This window comes from Uloborus diversus, chromosome 2 (assembly GCF_026930045.1).
Source record: "Uloborus diversus isolate 005 chromosome 2, Udiv.v.3.1, whole genome shotgun sequence".
NCBI classification, from domain to species: Eukaryota; Metazoa; Arthropoda; class Arachnida; order Araneae; family Uloboridae; genus Uloborus; species Uloborus diversus.
Window position 1 is genome coordinate 107,397,654 of NC_072732.1, and position 22,944 is coordinate 107,420,597.

At 32.8% G+C, this 22,944-nt stretch overlaps 1 protein-coding gene across 1 annotated transcript in view; it reads left to right on the forward strand.

Moving 5' to 3' along the window:
* The first annotated feature begins 2,720 nt into the window (after positions 1–2,720).
* Positions 2,721–22,944, forward strand: part of LOC129235327 (peroxisomal membrane protein 11C-like) — a 36,648-nt gene continuing 16,424 nt past the window's right edge. Inside the window, exons 1-2 of the mRNA XM_054869092.1 lie at positions 2,721–3,024; positions 11,398–11,576. Coding sequence (XP_054725067.1) covers positions 2,803–3,024; positions 11,398–11,576 — 401 coding nt within the window. The 5' untranslated portion in view covers positions 2,721–2,802. The remainder of the gene's footprint in view (positions 3,025–11,397; positions 11,577–22,944) is intronic.

Genomic DNA, 22,944 nt, shown 5'->3' on the forward strand with positions numbered 1-22,944 from the left:
ACGGAACATTTGCATAATTCAGAATTTTACAGTTCACGGTTTACAGAAATACTTTTCACTTTAAATATATAAGAAAGAATATGCAAATGTGTTTACTTTCAAATGTTCGTACGAAAAAACAATCAAATAAATTGAATAATTCTAACAATCGGCCCCATCGGGCGTACATTCATTCTTAGTTCAAAAACACTATTTACGATATACTGAAGTTTTTCCTTTGATAAAGGTTTTGTAAAGAAATCTGCTAAATTACTTTTACTACTGATATAACTTAAACTAAATAAGTTTTCTTTGATCTCTTATGAATTGATATTTTATATCTATATGCTTAGTTTTAACATTCTCTAGTGAATTTTTAGAGAAATATATAGCAGATTGATTATCACAGAATTGCATAGGAATATTTAAGTTTTTAACGAAATTAATTTCTTTTAATACTCTCGAAAACCATACAAGTTCTTTAACACTTTCTGTTAGCGATACAAATTCAGATTCCATTGAACTAAGAGCGATTGGTTTCTGTTTATTCGATTTCCAGCTAAATGGAAAACCGACAAAATAAATATAATATGCCCACTTGTAGAATACCTATTCGTTAACTTATAACCCCAGTTTGCATCAGAATACGCAATTAAATTAGAATTGTTAACATTCGACAAATTAATTTTTAAACTTTTAGTATTAGACACATAATTTATGATATCTACAGTAACAGTCCAATGTTTAAATAAATAACCATTGCAAAATTGAGACATGGCATTTACTGCAAAAGAAATATCTGGTCTGCTTCTTGCAGCTAGAAATGATAAACACCTAATCAAAGTTATATACGGGCATTTTTTCATTACATCATTTTCCACAATTTCTTTCTCGTTAACTCTTTGAGGTAATTCAATCCTGTTTTTGAAAGGTAAATTAACATGATTTCTTGGCAAATTTTTAAAATTTTCCATTAGTTTATATAAGTTTCTTGATGCACGATCTGAGAGCACTTAGTTTTTGATCACGTCTTCAACCCACCCACTAATACAACAATGAATTAAATACAAAATGATCAATAGTCAGTGGCGCACACAAGGGAGGGGTCCAGGGGGTCCGGACCCCTCCCAAAGGTCTTGCTTTTTTTCCCGATTGATTACGATTCTGTGAATTTTGTACGTAAAATAAATTCAAACAAAGGTAACATTAATTTCAGTTCTAATAAGTGAAAAAAAAATCCTCATGATAAAAGATTTTTTTTTAATATTGTGCACTTTTCCTATAACGAATTGCCTATTACAAGCAGAATGGTGATTATAAATGAATACACTAAAAAACCATGTTTTAGTTTTGTAATTACAGATTACACCAAATGAGATTCTATGAACTTCTAAATCATATGCTGCTTCTACAACGATGAATTGATTTATTGAACCCATTTTTTAATTATGAGAAAAGTTAATGCGTATATTATTTTGCTGTCTGGTAATTTATTTAAGTATATTTTATTAAATAACACTAACTGTTTATTCAATAGTTTATTTTTTACTGTTTTTCGTTCTCGAGAATCGAAAAAATCAAGTCAATATATTTGACGGCGTATTGGGGATATGATATGAGACTGAGGCTTTCGATCTTGGACCCTCCCCTTGCAAAATTCCTGTGTGCGCCACTGTCAATAGTAAAAAGTGCTTTGCAAGAAATGGTGTACAGATTTAGAAAATAAGTATCAAGAGACTAAGATCATCTTAGACCCATTTGGAAAAATTCATAATTTATACACTTGATAAGAAATAAATTTGAAGCACGACTCTTTACTTAGGAATTTCAAAAACTCATCTAATCCGTTTCAAGGACTCGAGAATAATTGAAACTATTTTGGGCTTCATTTGCCCTTTCCAGTCTCTGAAATTTAGTACTAGATTTTACAGTTTTACTCTAAATTTGTAAGATACAACTACTTTAAGTTTAAAAGAAAAAATATATTTTGCTTTTTCATTTCAACAACTTTTTTCTTCAATTACAAGCATAGTCCAGTGGTTGGATAGTTGAGTACGGAAGTAATTGGTGGAAATCTGGAAACTGCTTTAATGTATGCCGTATGGGTCTGGGATGACCATACTAAGTTTACCCCCTTCTACTAAGTGAGCTTTTAGCCGTTATGGGCAAGTTAGTGACAAAAACACCTGTTTTTTCAAAACAGGTGCGCACATAGCTCAAAAATTGCGCTTCCAATGGCCATCCATATGGGCAAAATACTTGCACAGATTAAAATTCTGAACAAAATGAGTATCTACAATATATATCTTTGTTAAATACTAAGCGCAAACTTAATTTCAAAGTTTGGCTAAAATCACTAATCAAGCGCTTTTACAGTGCAAGAAGCGATGCGAACTCTCCTTCAACTTTTCAATCGGAAAGTTTTCAGAATCGAAGTTCTAAAAACGCAACTTTAGGCCTTTTTTGTGATGTTAGGGAGAGTGATTATTTGGTCTTCCCTACTGAAACTACATTTTCATGTAGGGACTCTAGTCCTTACTCAGTCCAAAGTCCCTACACACTATTTTGAAACGGGGGGACAGATTGTTAAAAAACGGGGCCTACGTTGATCTCCATGTGATTTATCGGTCTTCTCGTTCATTCTCCGAGAAAACTGCACTCCACTTCTACTTTTATGTTTGTAAATTTGGCTTCGATATTTATCGAAAAACCAAAAACAAAAACTTGGTATTTTTGTTTGCGGTCTGATGTTCAACAAGTTGCCTTTACACTTCTCCGTTAATTTGTTTCATCTCGGCATATTTTCTCTTTAATTTAATAGAAATGAATTCTCTGATCTATCTTTTGAATTCTTATACCGGGCGTGATAGTATTGTTCGTACTATGAGCTATTTTTCATTATATTTAAGCAGTCAAACAAGTGGAAGATGTTCTCGTAAGTTAAAAATGATTAGTGAAGAACTCAGTTACTGTAGATTAATTCTACGCCTCTTCGATGACTTACCTATGCTTCGATTTACCTTAAGTTATGGTTTGGGAAGAGAGGTTTGTTATATTACGCCTAATATGTGTCATTTCAGGTTGTGCATTTGAATAGCGATTTATTGTTATTTTGAATTTTATGCTCATTCGTGAATATTTCTTATTTTTTTCATTGGTTTAAAAGTACATTGACATGTACTTTCTCAGTTGTTTTATATGATACACATTGTGCTTTTATAAATTTCTCCTATGTTTTAGAGCTAGAAATTATTATTCATTGTTGTTTTTTTAGACTTTTCATTTTAGAAGTTGTTTGTTCATTATGTTAACATTTCAAGTTGTAGTTTGGTGGACAAAATATAATATCATTATCGAAAATTACAAAAAAAAAAAAAAAAAAAAAAAATAAATTTTCATCAACAACAAACAGTAGAAGGAGAACAAATATTCAAATAGTTTCTGCTTCCACCATGAATTTTACCAATTTCTTATGAAATAAATATGAAATTGCATTCATGGGGACCATTTTTTGTTCAAAGCTTCTTTGTCAATATTGTTCAGTTACGTGCCAATGTATTAAATAACTTTTTTATTTTTAGGTTTTTAGCTCATAAAGTTAAATTTTTTACCTTTGCTTACTTCAAATTAATTCACAACTGACTAGTTAAATGATTAAAACTTTGATAATTTATGCAAAGGGCTAAACAAATATACTGAGTTTCATGGCATTTAAACATTTGGGGATAAAATAGTCTGTATATACTAAAAGCCAGGGTTGAATGATTTAAATCAACTTGATTTAAATCATAATTTTATCCATTGATGTTAAAAAAAAAAAAAAAATCATTGATTTAGATCATGATTTTTAAAGATTTAAATTTGATGAGTTCAGAATAATGAAGTTGAAAGGAATGAAGTTCAGAATATTTTTATTAGAAAAAAAATGATTGTTGTAAACAATCTTTCCAAAAGGAAACAGAATGCTTCATATTGTTATTAAATGAAGCAAATTGAAGCTGAAGAAAAATAAAAGTCATTATTAAAATTAAAAAGAAAAGAACTTACAAAAAGATATTTGAAACAAGATGCTTCTTTTCAATGAAATTAAGCATACAATGCATTAGATTGGATATTTATATCTGTAAGACAAGAATTGTTTAAAAAAAAATGCTTTTCAGTCTTTGATAAATTTTATTAAAGATTTAAAAGTCAAGAAGCAGGTGTTTCTCTCTTTTTTTTTTTTAAATCATGCATATTATTTTAGGGTTCTTTTTTCAAAAAGGAAAAAAAAAAAATCATTATTTGAGGAAAATACTTCAATACTCTATGTTAGTTTTATTTTTTATTTCCTTAGTTAATACCTACAGTTAGTTCTATATTCTTTTCTTTTCTTTTTTTTAAGAAAAGGGGAAGATGTTTATTTTGATTGTTAAAAAGGTCTGGGAAATAGATCCATCTGGATATGGCAATTTGGAAGTTTTTGTCAAATTCCGATATGCACCCGCAGTTCATGGTCGCCAGATGTGGCTAAAATTATTCAATTTGGCAACTTAATTATGTACATTTTTCATTATACATAAAAAAAAGGATTCTCTGATTTAGACATTTAACTTTAACAGTTTAATTTTTTAGTATCAAATATTGCTTAAACATACTGTCAGCCCAACTTAATCGGGTAACGAATAAATAAATGACCTGCTTATATGAATGAAACCTCCCGGAACTGAATATATCCCCATTTGACGTAATGTTAAGGAAAGGATCCCCGCATAATCGAATAATTTCCCCTGATAATCAAATAATATCAATTGGCTTTTGCAAATAGTTTTTCTGAGAAAATTTTTGAATAAATTATAAATAAATTAAATAAGACAAGAACAATAATTGGTGTAAAAATATAAAGTAATATTTTTTGCTGACAATGGGCGAGAAAAAAAAACATTCATATTCCATCGAAATCATTCCATTATTCTAAAATTTGTTTTTTTCTTTACCAATAAAAAAAAAAAAAATTGATGGTGCAGTTGATAATTAAATAACACAAAGGAATATACACATTTTAGAAGATTAAGAAGAATCAATAAATATTAAATGTAAAACATGGTAGACAAGGAAGGGGAAAAGGAGTTGATAAAGTGTACCCAAAATACCTTGAACAAACAATCAAATTTTATGAAATTTTTCAAAAAATAATGTGCTGAAAAAGCAGCCAAAATAAAGATTTCATAACTCAAGTTGTAAGTTACTTTTTATAACTTTCATACCTGCTTGGAATATACGTATTAGGACTAATAATCAAAATATTTTGTTGTTTAACTTATTTAAAAAAACTTTTTACCAATAAAATTAATTACTTTCTTTATATAGCTATTGATTTAATATCATTACATTTTAAGACAAATGTTGTCAATTTCAAAAGGCAAGGAATATTTCCCCGCTTAATCAAATACCCTGTTTAATCGAATAATGTTTCTTAGAACCGACAATGTTTGATTAAGTGGGGCAGACAGTATTTAAATTTCAAAAATTCTATTTAAATAAAAAAAAATCCAATTTTTTATTTAAAAAAAAATCCTGATTTTTATCAACCCTGCTAAAAGCATATTTTATATCAACAATCCAAACTTAAACCCCAACTTAACCACAAATGTGAATTTCTCTTTTTATCCCCTTATGCATACCTATGATTTCAATATTAGTTTTAAATAAAAAAATTGTAATTCTTTTTAAAAATCTCCATCCTTTTTTTTTTTGATAATTGTAATGTTTCATAAAAATATAACTTTATTATTTAAAAAGTTATTTACTTTCCTTGTTGCTTTATATTGTAAGTTATAGCACAAAATACTTTGAAATTGAGCTTGGAATTTAGAAAATGATGATAAAACAAGGTGTCATGTGAAAATTATAATATGTTGTTGTTTTGAAGAATAAATGCAGGGTCCTAATATTTTTGCATTGCTTCTAGAATTTTCAGTGCACTATCAAATGTGAGGACATAATGATGCAAAAGAACCTAGGTTCGAAAATATGATATTTTCAAAAATATCCTATATTTTGATATATATCAGAAAATTTTCAACTAGCACAAACTGAAGTCTTCATAATAGTAAATCCATCCTCAAATCACTCTTAATTTTCTTATATTATAATGTAGACTTAAAAGTAAGGTTTCTTTCATTAATTTATCTAATATTTCATTTTACATTTCTATCAACTTTAAATAGAGTTAATTTAGCATTAGCTGTTTTACTCATTTTTCTTCTGTTAGTTACTTTTACAGTTATATGATTCAGAAATAAATAATATGCATTAGTCGGTGCATAGTCACAAGACATTTTCTTTTTTTCTGAGCAATGTTTAATATTTAATTAAGCACTTTTAATATGAAATAAAATAATAATTTTATGAATATAAAATATAATTAAAAAAAGGAATATCATATTACTTTGTAATATTAATGATGTATTAATTAGTGATGTTCCGGATATCCGTATCCGCGGATATTCGAGGGAGAATAAGGATCCGTATCCGTTACTTTTTTGACGGATCTTAAACAAAGCTTTTCTATTCTAAAAATTCTTAAATATTTTGAATAAAAGACAGTTAAATTCTGTTTAAATTAGGTTTTATTCCTTATTTAAATTATGAGGTATGATTTCCAAAGCCAATTAGTACCCCCATCTCAAAAAGGAAGGGGCAATAAGTTTTTAAAATGTGTATCTATTTGTTGCATTGTAGTTCCTAAACAGATGAACCGATTTTAATAGTTCTTTGTTTCTTTCTAGAAGTGACTTGATCAAAAGTGTTCTTAGATTGGTCTCGTTTTTGTAGAACTTTAATTACTGGATGTATTAATTAAAAGCCGACTTAACATTTTTCACAATTATGGTAGTAAAAACTTACCCGTACGTTTAAAATATTGGAACTAATTTGAAAGAACTAAGTTTTCTGCATTTGATATTTATTTGGAACTTTCAAGTTATATCCAGTAGGAGCTATATTCTTGTTGAGTAAGGGAGGGCGGTCCAAAACCAGTGGGTTTTCAAAGAATGCTCGAAAATTGTAGTTTTTGGATTTCGATCGCAACAATTTCGATTTTATTTCCTAGCAGTTCCTCTTGAACTTCAAAATAAAAAGTGATTTTTGTGTTATTTTAGAGTCAGTATTTATTTATTATCAAACATTTAGAACCTTTGAAAAACCCGCTTTGCCTTAGAAAGGGGCCCAAAGCAGGTAAGCTTAACTAATTGTGATTTGGTACGTTTGCCAATCAAATATGAAGTTATAGATGATTAAATTAGTTGACTAGCTACCTGCCATTATACAAAATATATAAAAAAAGTTATACTTATCCAATTTAAAGTCAGTACATTTGTTTATAAATCATAAAGAAATAACTGATTAAATTATTAGACTAATTAATTGCCATCATAAAAAATAATTTTCTAAAGTTTTACTTATCCAATTGAAATAGAAAATCTAAGTCAGCACATGTGTCAAGAAACTATAAATAAATGCATGATTAAAACCTATACCCGCTTTGCCCAAAAGCACGTTTTTTTTTTCAATAGTTATAACCTTAAATTAAGAATTTAAAAAAAAAAAAAAAAACGGAACGACTATTGTAGTTTATAAGTGGATGGTGTCAGAATACATAATATTATTGACAATCAAAAAAATAAACTGTCTTTGATTAATCACAAGTTACAAAACTTCATTTTTTTTATTTTAAGCCTGGTTGTGCCCCATGCCGCTGCACTGCTGCTTTACTGGGGCTGATTAAAACTTGGGGGTGTTCGGATAAACACAGCATACGTATGCATCGCTGCTGACACACCATACCTACCCTATGAAAGCATACCCGCTTTGAGCGACCCTCCCCTTAATTTTAAATGCAATTCTAAGCCTTTATACTCGTGATCGGTAGTGATTTCATAGTTAGAAAACAAGAAGAAAAAGCTCAATGATTTAAAATTTCTATCTGCTGTCAATTCACATTTGTTAACAATGTGTGTTCTGACTCATGAAATTCATCTTCATATAAGGTCGCCCCTCGAGGAGATGTTTTTTTTTTCTTTTTTAAATTTTTAATTTAAAACTGGTTTTTGTTATTGATTTTGGGTTTCTGTTTTTCTTCATTTCGGTTTTTCTCTTCATCCTTCAAAAAAAGTGATACTAAATCCTATATTTACTATCTGTAAGGGTGTTCCCAGCTCTGTTATTTCATCGGTCGAGGTAAGTTAGTTGTAATGGGTCAGCACTGCAGCTATGCTGAAATAAAATGCGAAAAATTATTTCTAGCATGTCCAGAAGCAGCTTTACACTCTTGCTCCTGTATCCTAAAACCATAAGCTGATTTTTTTGGGGGGGGGGGCGAAGGGGGGCAATGCCCCCTCAGTCATGGGGGACTTTATACATAGTAACAACACTTTCCAAAATTAAAAAAACATGATTTTTTTTTCTTCTTTAAATAGTTCAGTAGTGAAAATTAAGAGAAAAGCGACTGTCCTTTTCTGATAGTGGGGTGGGGGGGGGGGGGGAGAAAGAAAGACACCATTCACTATCACTATTACAAGTAGTTTAGCTGTCCCTGGGGTTGCTGAAAATGTGTTGAAAACGACGATTTTGAAATGAAAACCATTAGGGCAAGTATTTAAGTGAAAATAACAGCTGAACAAGCCATGTATTCAGCTGCTTTTGCTGAAAATAATCAATGAATATTTCAACAAATTAGAAAAACAAACATTATTTAAAAAAAAACGGATTTATCTATAAAATAAACAAGCTATAGCTTAGGGAACCCGCTTTGTTGAAAGTCCCCAACTCCCAAAAAATTCATGATTTGTTCCTTAAAAGAAAGAAAAGTACTTGAAAAAATAAATTTCATTTTCTAGTGCTTGAAAAACTTGAAAATTTAGAAAAGTGTGACTACAAACCCCAAATAGAAGGGGGGTTGGCTGAAGGAATGTGAAAACATGACAAATTCAGCTCCTTACTGCATCCTGCATCAAAAATGTAAAAATCACGGTTCTCGTGTTTCTGAAACTTATTACAAATTTTTATGATTTACATGTTTCTTATCTTGCTACTTATTTAATCCCGAATGCAGTATTTTTAAAATTATTTTGTTACTGCTTGCTTTTATCTTACTTCTACTACATATTGTTAATCTGTTTAGCCCGAAAAAATATAAATAAACTACCTCTATTCCTTTTCGTTTTCTGCACTACTTGTAATTGTAAAAAACGTTGTTGTTGTGAAAGTTAGAACAATACTGTAAAACTGTACAAGCTAGTACTAAATTTCTGAGACTAAAGGGCAAATGAAGTGTCTTAAATGATTTTAATTGTTCTCGAGTCCTTGAAATAGATTAGATGAGTCTTTGAAATTCCTAAGCAGTGTGCTTCAATTTTATTTCTTATCAAGAGCATAAATTATGAATTGTCCAAATGGGTAGCATAGTATATTACTCTCTTGTTACCTATTTTCTAAATCTGAATACCATTTCTTTTAAGGCATATTTTACTATTGAGCATTTTGCATTTAACTCATTGTTGTATTTGTAGGTGAGTTGAAGGAGCGATCAAAAACTTATTGAATTGAGCCTACGGTCGATGTAAGCAAATAACAATGCATAATTTTCTTTTCTTCCTCGCTTTTTCTCTCTGAGGACTCCTGTCATTGATTTGTCGACCCGAAAACAATTTTTACTGTGTACTATCGTAATTTACATAAGAGTATTTTGCCTATTTTCTCCCCGAGATTTTTGTAGTTCCTATTACCCCTTATAAGGCTTCAAAATGCAGAATTTTATATCTATTTTAAGAAAATTCTGCCGGGGGAGAAACGGCCCGGACCCTCTAAAATTGGAGATATTTTATACCCTACTTAAAAGAGGTACTATTTCCCCTCATGTTCAATTTAAGGAGGACAGCAGGAATTTCATTATTAAAACGACACAAAAAAGTAAGGCATGACATTTTGCATCACAGGAAGAAAAAAAACGACATAGTGGGGGAGAGGGGGGCTTTAAAAAATGGCCTTTTTCTCCACCAGCAGAAAAGGTTGTTTGGACTACAAAAAAGACCCAAAACCTGAAATAACTTAGGTCCACGTTAAGCCTAAATCCAGCCTTGATTACAACTGATATTTCTCAAAAAAAAAAAAAAAAAAAACCTGCCCCCCCAGGAATTCAGTCCTAAATCCGCCTATGCCTAAAACTAACAAGCTAGCTAGAAATAATTTTTCACATTCTACCTTAGCATTAATGCAATGCTGACCTATTCCTTCCAACTTACCCTCAATTTTAACGGAGATTTCTTTAAAGAATAAATCATAGTCTTGATTATATTTTCGCCATCGATGGCATTTTTTAAAGAAACTGCCATTACCCTGACGGGAATATCTTCCATAGCAAATTTTACACTTGGGTAAAAGAAATTTGAGCTCTGTATCCGTATCTGCAGATCTTGACATTTATGATCCGGATCCACGGATCTACTTTTCTAATGATCCGGCACATAACTAGTATTAATCCATCATAAAAATATAGTACATAAACACTTAGTTATTATTAATAGTAAATTAACAATATTACTATTATTAATATGCTTTTGGTATTGGAAATACCGTATAGTTGAAAAAATAAGTATTGAAAATATCAAAATATCATGATATATATCGACCAATATATATAGGCAAACCCTGATAAGAACCAAAAATGTATTAATGCTATTTTTTTATTTTAGGAACATCTGGCGTCAGTGGCAGTGCTGTAGTTAGAGTTGGGGCTCAGGGCTGTTGAGTCGGAGGCAAAATGACCCGATTGTGGGAGTTTTAGACCCTTCAGGTCAGACTTCTTAACCTCAAAATCAGCAAATGCTTGCGGAGTCAGAGTTGCAGAGTCTTTAAGTTCACAACTCCGCAAGCATTTGGGGAGTCGTGAACTTAAAAGGACTTACTCAAACTCTTAGAATTTTAAATTATCGACGCTTCACTCCAACTCCTTTACCCTAAAATCAGCCCGATTCCGACTCTGCAGCCCAGGTTGGAGGGGAATGTGACGAAGTGCTATTCCCCGAAATATTTGATTTAATAATGTAGAAATAGAAGAAATAAAAATAAATTGGTTTTAAACCACCTTTTTAATAATAATAAAAAATTACTTTATCTTGAATGAAAGCTGGCATGAGTAATCTAAACTGACCTGTTTTGGTCAAACAAAAATTTGATAACCATGGCATCTACGCTTTTAAAAAGTCTGTTCCCCTAAATATATATATTTTTTACCAACTGCAGCACTCTCTGAAGTTGATGTTTAATAATTTGTCTTTTGGTTTATTTTATACCAGTTACAGTAATTTTTCAAAATGTGCTTTGTTTGAACATGAACAAAAGATTTTAAAATTATTTGTGTATTTTTTTATTTTTCAGGAAAAAAGTGTGCTTTTGCAGTTTCTTGGTGTTTTAAAGAATTTAATAGATCAAATGTATTATCCAATAGAACATATTACTTGGGCAGCTGAGAAGCAATTAATAAAACTAAATACTGCTACTTTAAATGTCACTGGATCTGCATTATGGGCATTGTCTTCTTATATTAGCATGATAAGGTAGTTATTTATTGTTAATGTTTGTTAAATATTTATATGTATGATGTATGCATTTTTATATTACTTTATGCCATATGAATATTGTATTAAAATTCTTTACATATGCAGCTGGCAATTTCAGTTTAGTTTGGTAAAGTTAAATTCTTCTGAGGTTAATATTTTGCTGATTAACAATTATAATTATTACTTCCTTTTACATAGTAAGGGAAATATTGTATTCTAAAAAAATTCATCCCCAAATGAATGATTAGTGGTTTTTTTCGACCGGACCACACATGCATATATGACTAAGAATGTATGGACATCCGAAATATCCATTTTGACAATCCTCGAGTTAATTACCATGAGTTTCCTCCATAGGTGCAAGACCTTCCGTCTCAGGACGGATTTCCGTCTTGGATGGAATTTCTGAAAGGGAGGTCAGAACAGAAAAAAATTCGATGACTTTCCTTCAGTTTTTACTTTAAAAATAAAAATTGAGAGTTTGAAAAGTATGTTTTAATTACTGGACCATTCCATAACCACGAATTTACATCGATATTCTCTTGATTTTCCGCCATGGGCTTGTTTTGTTTGCAAAGTGCTTTTGAAGGAGTGGCTTTTAGACTCGTGCCGTTAGACTCTTTTTAGTAGGCTGTGGGACGAAGGCATAAAAGATGCTTAAAAACATGGTTTCGTTTGGCAACTTTGGGGACTACAAAAAGTGACATTTTCCTGAATCCTTAGTGTTTACAGATGAAAAAAACCCAATGTTCACAAAAAAATAGTGTCTCATAATTTTTTTACAGACCATTAGAGATACATGAAAAGGAGTGGAACTGACAAGTAAGGGGCGGACAAATTTTAAATATATAAAAATATTATACATGTACATTAGGGTGTCCCGTCCATATATGAGAAAAAAAAAATTTTGAGCTACACTATCACAAGAAGTGTCAAAATTTGCGAAAATTTTCACAGATCACGAAAAAGGTAAAAAAAAATGGAATTGCGTATCATCTTGAGGGCTCTACCACTCTTTGAAGTTTTGCATATTTTACATTTTTGACAGACCTAAACGATATGATTTAAAAAATACAAAAATAAAGTTTAGAAAGCATTTTATTTAAGAAACTAATGAAACAAAGCACAAGAAAACAAAATAAACAAACTACAGTTTCTAAATAATGACAAAAGTTTAGAATTTAAACTTATTTTTGTGTCCAAAATTTGGCATTTCTGCGCGAGATTGCAACCTGGTTCTAACGAAGCCATCTCTAGTAGTAGCGTTAGTAACACTTTGTGAAGCCTGTGTTATTAGTTTAACACATCTTTCCACAGATTGTGAGTGGCAAGGAAAGTCAACGATTTCCAAGCTATTATCTTTTGCCATAATTTGAAGGTTCTCGTTAGAAATATGTCGAAGAACCGGTGGTGCTGTAACCTGACACTCTTGCCAGACAATTATTTTCGTATAATCTTTAGCAGAGAAGTTAATTTTTGGTGTTTTAAATATTCTGCGTTTAGTGCTACTTTCAGCCTCTCTAGCTTTTTTTATTCTTCGTAATGCTAACTCCCGAATGTGCTCCCTAACATCAAACAACATACTGACCAGCAGGTTTTCTGGGTGCGCAAAAAAAGCATTTCTTTCGATAACAGAATACACAACAGATTTCAAGTTTTCGGGTAAAAATCGAGAGTACACAATCATTTGAAAAAGATGTTTGGCTACTTCCTTAAAAGATGACTTTTGCTTGATTAAGAACCAAACTGGAGCGTACACTTTAACCACGTAGTTAACAAGTAATCGCAAATTTTCTGTTGGATTAAGAGTACTTACATAAAGTCTGAGTATACGATTAGGAGAAGTAAGCCATCTCGAGTGTGCCATTTTTCCAGGTTGGCGATTTGCCAGCTCAGGACTACAGAAACCAGTTGATACAGCTTGACAAATCTCATAAAGATATTTTTGATCCGTGCTTAGTTCATCAACCACATTTTTTGGCAAATTAGGCAAATTACCATCCACCGCGCAAAAAGACAATGTCATTTTATTTTCACAACTAGCTAACTGTTTTCCAATAGGTCCGGAATATTCTTTAGGACCCAAAGTGCAACCATCTAAGGTCAAGAATAAATGACGAAGGGGTAATTCGTTGGCATGAAGCATACACACACACCATTGCAATGGTCTTTCCAAATACTCCTCTAAATATTGAATCACGCCACCCTTCCAACCGGTGTTTATTGCAGTTCCGTCACATCCAACGCAAATCACGTCTTCTAAATTCAAGCATTGACCTTCTAATAGAGCTGTAATCGAAGTTTGAATTGCCTTTGCAGCGCCACGACTTGGCGTTGTGTGTCCCAAATAAATTGATCCGGGTTCTGCTAAAATTGAGATGTGCTCTTCTAAAATTTCTTTGCAATGGTAACGAGCTCCTATTTTCTCATTTATCAGAGTCTTGTCTTTACGTCCATCAAAGTAAATGCTTTTTATAACAATACTTCCAATATCTTTGGAAGCTTCTTTCCGAGCTTTAGCTACAGCTCTGTGGATTTTGTTTTTATCAACAACTAGAGTTAAATCTTCTTTTGAAACCAAGCCCACATCAGCTAAAACTGCAGAAGCAACAGCAGCAGCAGATCGCGTCGACAAACCGTATCTATCACAGACCTTAGCAACTGTTGGCAAGATCAGTGTATTCCTATTTGTCGTTGAAGTTGATGGTGTCCCTGTAGCGGCCGTATTCGTCTCTGTTATGGGATACGTTTCTGGAGAAAATTCACGCATCGAATCGTCATCAAAATTTGCTGAGACAGAATCGTTATTTTCAGTAGAAGACTTTTTTGCTGCCCTTTCAAGTTTTCTCTGCTGTTGTTTCATTAATCTAGCTGTTTCTTTCTTATCGACACCTCTTATCACCATTTTCCTGTCATTTCTTTGATCCAACAAGAAACTTCTCTCATTGATGGGAACTTTTTTAGGTTTTAAACACGAACAAGACTCAAATACAGGGCACTTACAAGCTGCAACGTCGAAGAGCTTCTCAGATGACTCTAAAAAGCACTTCAGTTTATTTTCAAAACTATCACTTCGTTTGCTTCTGGGGTATCGTTTCAAATTGACGTACTTTTCGAAATAGAATTTTAATAATTGAATTACTCGTTCCTTAGTTACGATTGGAATTGATGCTTTTGTCGAAATACTGTTGATTTTTTCAGAAACAATTGTATATATATCTGAACTGGAAGGGTCCTTTCCATTATGCATCTGTTCGCTCCTGACAATTAAAATAAATTTAATGATGTCTTTTACAGTAGGTAGCTGCCGATCATCAAGTTCCTTGTAGGGTCCTAGTATAGCACAAGTAGTCTCACTACGTCTCGAACTCATTACTTAAAACTAACAGAATCGGCATATAACACTAACAATTGCAACTGTACTTTTATAGCATTAAAATTACTTTGGCTACGAAGAAAACACCCGTGAGTCAAACCAAGAAAGCCCTCGAAACAAGTAAAAGGAATTAGCAAGTTGAAACCAAACAAAGTCGAAGTCATCAGTAACATATTGTTGCATGCAAATCGAGACGTCTCGCCAAGCTTCGTGGACGATTCTACTGCGGAAATGGGGGTTATTCCCATATAGGCATTTACAGTAGTAATCACCATATGTTTTTTTTTTTTTTTCTGTTCGTGTTGATATTACGAATCACGATCTTTTTATTTCAGCTGTCGAGCTTTTATTTCACAGTAAATTTATAACTTTATTCACAGTACTTCTTTTTCAGTTGCCATAAAAATGACAATTTTTCAAAACTTTGACGATCGTTAGAGCCCTGAAGATATAGTTTTATTCTATTTTTTAAATTATTTTTGTAATTTACGATCGATTTCGCAAATTTTGAGAGATCTTGCATTAAGAAAAACGGAAAAAAAAATTTCGGGACACCCTAATGTACATTAAAAAAGTATGTATGTATGTTAAAAACATTATGCATGTACAGTAAAACCTGTAAAGTTGAAGGCCTGTCTATGTTGACCACTTTTGTCAAGAACAGGATTAGTTCTATCTCATATAATGAAGGAAAACCTCTGTAACATGACCACCTCTATATCTTGACCACCTGTCTATCTTGACCACTAATGTTCGCCAAATTTGGTTTGGAGTATTGTAAAAAGCCCTTTGTAAGTTGATCACTTGGTTTATTTATTTTAACTTTCTTCAGCAAATTATTTTATTTTATTATTATTTTTTTAAATTATTATTATTATGTTTTTCGTAGCTTTCCAAGAATGTTTTTAAAGCTTTGATGACAGAACAGCATTTTACTAACTAAACAGCAGCATAAAGCTTAATGCTGCTCTTTATTCTCCAAACTTGTTTTTCATTTGTTGTTCGATTTGAGATAGCTTTTTGTACTCTGTTCAATGAAAATAGGTGTCAGTAGAAAAGTTCAAAGTCTTTTCTTTCAGTGGCAATATGTTGTGACACAGGAATTGTGCTAAAAATAGCAGGCCCGGATCTATACATTTTGATTCTCCTGCAACAAAACATGTAGGGCCCCTCCCTAGTGATCAGCAGTGTCTATTAGTAAAGTGAATAAGCCTTAATGCTAGATTTTTTCTATTTTTCTTCAATTTCTAGGGCCGTTAGCCCCTTTAAGGACGCAGGCCTCTCGCACTCCGGGTCCGTAGATCTGAGCTTGCTAATGAGTATAGTTACATGTTTCTGGTGCAAGGGATTAAGAGATAGGACATTTTGATTTTGCCTTTATGAACTGGGAGAGTCGAGCTTGTTGCTCTTTGTGCTATTAATTTTACGTAAAAAGGCTTCAAAAGAAAGTTAGCTGAACTTGAGATTAATAAAAGTATGAAATATTAAAATTAACTGAAAATGGAAAAAGCCAGAGAATATTAGCTGGCATATATGGAATTTCCAAAATTAAAGTGTCTAATATAGTTAAAAACAAGGAAAAACTAACAAAATTATTTGAATAGTATTTTTAATTATTGTTTCACTTTCGATAATGTTTAACAATGAAAGTGAGTTGAACAGCAAGAGTAAGGGTGAATTCCACAAAAAATGAATACATAGTGCAAGAAATGACAAAAAATAAAAAAAAATTATTACCGCCCTTTATAAGTTAACCACCTGTCTAAGTTAACCGCCAAAGTACTGCACTGCGAGTGGTCAAGGTTTCACTGTACATCAAAGAATAGTTTTTTTCAAGAAGCAAACTCTTCATTCTGAAGTATCATCATCAGAATCACTGAATTCATCCATCCTGTTTCTGCGTATAGAGTTATTTTTCTCCTGAGAGTTTATACAGCGTCACTAGAGGAAAATTATGTGCATGAACAATTTTGCGTCTTTCATGTAATACATCTCTTCGAAGAACACCGAGTTTTCGGGCATGCATAGGACACTAGTTTTGAACATTATCTGATGCAATGGGAATAGTGCTCCATTGTATTTCAATACTGCCCGCATTTATAGTCCGTCCAATGTTCTGATGAACTGGGAGCATTGATCAAATCAGTGATGCTCAACCTACAGTCCGTGGATCAAATATGCCCCTTGAAGCTAACCCATGTGCCCTGTCGTTGTATTCAGTATTAAAAAACAAAAAATATGTTCTTAAAACCTTCCAAAACTACTAGTAATCTTCTTTCGGTGTTATGAATTTTGAAGTCAAGTAGTCATAAATTGATTTCTGAAATACAGATGCAATAAAATAAGCATGTAGTAATAATGACAGCAATTTTGGTTTGTAATTGTTTTTCGTTTCCCTTGTTTTCCCATGCTATCTAGAAAAACTTAAATCATATAAATAAATTTTATATTTGTTCTGGCCCACGAGATTCCTATTAATGTGAATTGTGGCCCGCAGATAAAAAAAGGTTATTCACCACTGGATTAAATTATTCAAGCATCAGCTATGAATATTTGCTTGATAGTTAGTGCACAAACAAGGGGATAGGGTAGGAGTCAGAGTCCGGAATTGGTTCTTTTTCACTCCAGCTCCGCAGCCCTGGTAAAAACATTTGCTCTTTAAATTCATTTCATTTTGATTCCGTCATATTAATCTCTGGCTTTCGTCAATGTTAAGTCTATGATATATGGTATACCTGTATTTATTAATAACATTCATTTTTATTTCTTGTCACCAAAAATTGAAAATGTATTAGAATCTATTCCATTTTGTCAATTTTTGGTGACATAAAATAATTTTTTGCTTCGTCGTTAATGTTAAAAAAAATGTCATTGTCAAAAAAAATGCCCGTAAAATGGCTAATTAAAAAAAAATCTTTTGTAAAAATTTTCTCATCAAGAGCTTTTTCCAACAAAGTTTTTCTTAAACAAATCCACCTTTATGTTCGCATTTTATGTTTGCCTTAATTTTTTCCTCGCAAGCGCTATATATAAAGTGCTTTGAACTGCTCAAAATTGAACGAAAAATTACTCAAATTAAGAATGAAATACCGGAATGAGGTGTCATGCGGGAGATCTTTCAAAAAAAAAAAGTTTGTTTGAATCGAACGATTTGTTAATTTTTGCGGGCGGGGGGGGGGGGGGGGCAGGGGAGAGGGGGGGGGAGCTAATAGGTCGACCGACAGACACATATTTTCCCCATCTCAAACCCCTTCTTTCGAATTTGATATATATTTAATTATTTTACCTATTTTTTTTTAACCTTTTTTTTGAACTAAGCAATATTTTTACGATACATTAACCTTAGCCCACCTAAGCGGCCTTTTATGTCCTTATTTATTTTATATTACTTTGACGAGAAAGTTGGCTAAAAATGAACTCTAAATATCGTTTGTAATCAAAAAGCAATATTATTAAAAAAGGAAAAGATAAAACATCGTGATATGAAAGTGAAAAATACTTTTTAATTTTTAATTTATCGTCTGCTAATGTTTAATTTTATAATATTTTTTAAGCATGTATTGGCATCTGTTAGAGTTGTTTATGTTCTTAAGATTTTGTCGGTCAATTATTGCTATTCGGTGATCTTTTTTGTGAAGTAAAGTGCCTTCTAATTTTTGTACTTAACAATGTCTATGTGAACTGGCTCTAGTGTAATAAACGAAATCTTGAGATTAAGATCATTCAGAGCTGCAGATTGATACAATTTTTGATTTCCTTTCAGTTACAAAATTACTAAGCAAAAGTAAGTAATTTAAAATGTATTAATATATTTTGCAACGAAAAATTGAGTAAAACAGTAAAGTTTCGGTTGAAAAATTGTTTATTAAATTTTTAGATTATAAATATTGTGTTTAATAGTGCCATCTAGACACAAATTTTTTTGTGTAAGTGCCTAACAGTCAACGGAACATAGTTCCTATTTCAATTACTAATTAAAACTTAATGAGACAGTTCCAGCGTGTGAACATTGTATTTTTCTATTGAGTTCATCATTTATAATAGATTTCAAGCAAGTTCACGTGGTCCCTAAGATTGGTAAACGAACTTGAACGATATTTGCACTCAGCCCACAGACTATAGTTCTCTGTTATTCAGTATAGTCTACTGTTTACAGACTATAGAACTCTGTTATTTCCAACTTACTGCATTACAGACCGCAGAGTTGCTTGCTGTTCTCAATGATTTTTTGAATTAATCACCTTTTGGCTCTTTTTTTCACTTACTATTTTCGATCATCCTTTCGTTTTTCTTTTTTTTTCTTTGCAAACTTTACACGCATAAATGAAAATTATGTGCACTCTTAAATTGTCTTAGAGTTGAATCTGAATCACTGGTTGAGAGTGATTGCTAAAGGGAATGAAATGTTTTACGTCACAGCAAAGGGCGTCCACATACCAGGTAAAATGGGAACTATGAAGAATTTTGAAGATTTTAATAAATGGGAATTTTGTAAAGATTCGGGGGGAAATTTTCAAGCTTGTTTGAAACACCAATGCACAATTGTTCTAGCATTTTTGACATGTTTCTGTTAAAGTAATCTAAGACTTGAGGAATCACTAAATTCCATTGACTTTCAATCTGATACTTGCTAGGATGAAAATATGGGGGGGGGGGGTGGGGTTGGGAGAGAGAGAGAAAGAAAGGAAACAAGAAAAATAACGGCAGCACGAGTTTGCGAAAAAACACTGCTCTTGTAAAGAGGGTAAGTCAGCAAACACGATACTGAAGCCCTAAGAGGTCTATATCTTGGACAATCTAAGAGGGGGGGGGGGGGGGGTTCTACTCAAGGGGCTTCAGAATAAAAAATAGAAAAACTTAATTGTAAGCCATTTTTTGAAGCTAGGACTGTTTTCGGGATTTCTCCTCTGCAAACTCTTGAAAATGAAAATGTCAAAAATGTTGAGGCCGTCTTTAATGATCTAAAAGTGAGGAGGGGGGAGGTTTTAACAAATAAAATTGTAAACTGGAGTCTTAAAAACACTAATTTAGGCAATCTTTGGTGACTTTATGGAAGATGGTTTCACTGTTCTAACCTGAAAATGTTTTGCAGCTGATGGTATTAAAAACTGTTTGAGGCTATACTTAAATGACTTAAGAGAAAGGGTATTTGGAACCCTCTCTCGAAAAATGTTTGTAATTGAAGTCTTAAAACTTTTAGGTTGTCTTTGGCAATGTTAAGAGAGGGGGGGGGGGGGAGCTCTGTTTAGACAAAGTTCCGAAACTGGTGTCTTAAAAGCAAACTTTTAGACAATCTTTAATGAATTTAGGGAGTGGGGTTCGGGGTCCCTCTTCCCTGAAAAATATTCAAAGCTGAAGTATTCAGACCTCTTCTTTAGGTAATCTTTGGGGTCTTAAGAAGAGGGAATTCGAAGACTTTCTCTCAGAAAATTTTAAAAATTAAATTCTTAAAACTTTGGTGATGAAAAGGGGGAACCGCAAATTTAAGTCAAACTTAATTAACTTAGGGGAAACAGTTCGAGGGAGGGGACTCTCTCCATTGAAAATTTTTACATGCTGAAGTATAGAAATGCTATTTTGTCTGTTTTTGAGTGAGTTAAGAGTTGGTGAATTGGGGGGTCTTTCTCGGAACATTTTCAAAATTGAAGTTTCAAAACTTTGGGTTGTCTTTGGCGATGTGGGGAGGGGAGTTGATCTTTCAAAAGGCAAATAAATCTTAAACAAGCTTTCACTGCCACTCGTAGTAAACACAAAGAGAGGGCGGTATTTCGCCAGCCAGGCTGAAAAATATCCGTTTCTGAAGTTTTAAGAACTCTGTTTTGGGCTGTCTTTGGGTGACTTAAGGGGGAAGGGAGTCGGAAACTTCTTTCAAAAAGTTTCCGAAATTAAAGTATCAAAACTTTCAGGTGGTCATAAGTCATGTATACAGGTAAGGAGGGTACTGTTCCTAGAAATTTTTTTTGAAACTAAAGCCTTAAAAACTCAAATTCAGGACATTTGTGGTGAACTTAGGGGAAGGGGTTTGGGACTTCTCTTCCGAAACGTTTTTGGTGCTGAAATATTTTGAACATTACTTTAGGCTATATTTGAGTGGCCTAAGAGGGAATTGATTCGGGGACCCTCCCTGGGGTGAGGATTTAGTTCCCCTATTGCTTTTTTTAATTAATGAACATTGAAAAGTATAACTCGTTTAAAAAATATATCTACTTCACTAAAGTGGTTTTTTTTTATTGCTAATTTTCCACCTGCTATCTTATAAAAGAATTCTTTTACAAATAAAGACTGTGTGGGGAATGGTGCCATTTCATAAGTCACCCATACCCCTCCCCCACATTTCTTCCTTTTCTGGTTTATTCGCGCTACCTTGGGTAGGCTTTCCGATCAGAACTGATTTATATTGCAAAAGTGAAAATCTTATGTCCCGAGCAATTTTATTGCTGCAATAAAAATGTTTACGATTGGCAAAAAACTAATGGCGTTGGAGCCCCGAACGATTTTACTCCTAACATCATCCAATATCTTCTAAAATAGCGTTTGTGGAACCTGATTTTCGAAATATCGCCGAAGAGTTTCTGAACTCCATCCCTTCGACAATGCATTCAAAAAGCGTATAAATGTTATGAAAGATGGAGTACAATTGTGTTTTTAAAGCTTCAATTTCAAAATCTTTAAAGCTTCAATTTTGGGGAGAGCCCAGGGCCCCCTCTCCTCTTTCTCTAATATTTTTGAAGATCGCTCAATATTATGATTTTGGAACTATCAGTTTGAAAAAATTGCTGTTAGAGAGTCCCTGAATCCCTCCTTTCCCTGAACTTTATCATACACGGCCTACCATACTTTGTTTTTTTGGACTTCAATTTAAAAAAAATTTTTGGGGAGCGCCCCCAGGTCGCCCATTATTGGCAAATTTTTGGTTCTTATTGTTAGAAAAGTCACAAACTTAAAATTCAAATTAAAGAGATTTCAAAACTTACATAGTTAAAAACTACAACTTCATACACAGAAAATTTTCCCTAAGCACACCTGGGGGGGGGGGGGGGGGAGCGCTCAAAATGTTTTCAGTGTTGATCACCACACTTGCACCCATGGTTTCCTCATGACGTCTGTATGTGGATATGTATGTATGTATGTATCTCGCTTAACTCAAAAACGGTATGTCTTAGAAAGTTGAAATGTAATATGTGGACTCCTATTAGGATTTAGTTGTGTGCCTCCCCTGTTCCTGTTGGTTGCAATGGGATGTTCCAAAAGGGATACACCTTTTTGAGGTAAAATCAGTGTTAATTTTAATACAAACTCAAGCAAGCGCGGATCCAGGGGGGGTCATGGGGGTCATGACCGCCTTCCCCCTTAGCCAGACCAAACATTACACAACAGGGCCTTTTTAATCTTCCTGTTACTTAGTTTTTTGAAGGAGAAATTGAGGACCACCCAGTTTGTGAACAAATTTAAATTATATCCAAGCACAAAATTATGGGGGGGGGGGGGCAAGTGTGGGTCAAGGGGGAGGTCATGGGATCATGCCCCCCCCCCCTAGCTAGACCAAACACAGCCCAACAGAACCTTTTTAATCTTCCAGTTACAGATTTTTTCGAAAGAGAAATTGAGGATCACCCACTTTATAAACAAAGCTTGACTTTTTCCAGGCACTATGGTAGGTCTTAGCAGACATTTACGAAATCCAGCACTCGATCTGAGTAAAACGCTTGAGTACATCCAAGACACTCTTAGCATACTGCAAAACAAGAGAGAGAATGCTTTGTTTATTTTCAGTCAACTTTTTGCAGAAGCTACAGAAACTGCTTTGAAACTGTACACTGAAATTAAGAAGCCTAGAATATTGTCTCGTCAAACGCAGTGAGTAAATGTGCTCGCAAATAGCCCAGATGAATTTTTTCGAAAAGTAATTTACATTCCCTTACTGGACAATGTAATTTCTAAGCTTAAAGACCGCTTCTCCTCGGACATCATGGATATTTTCAATCTTAA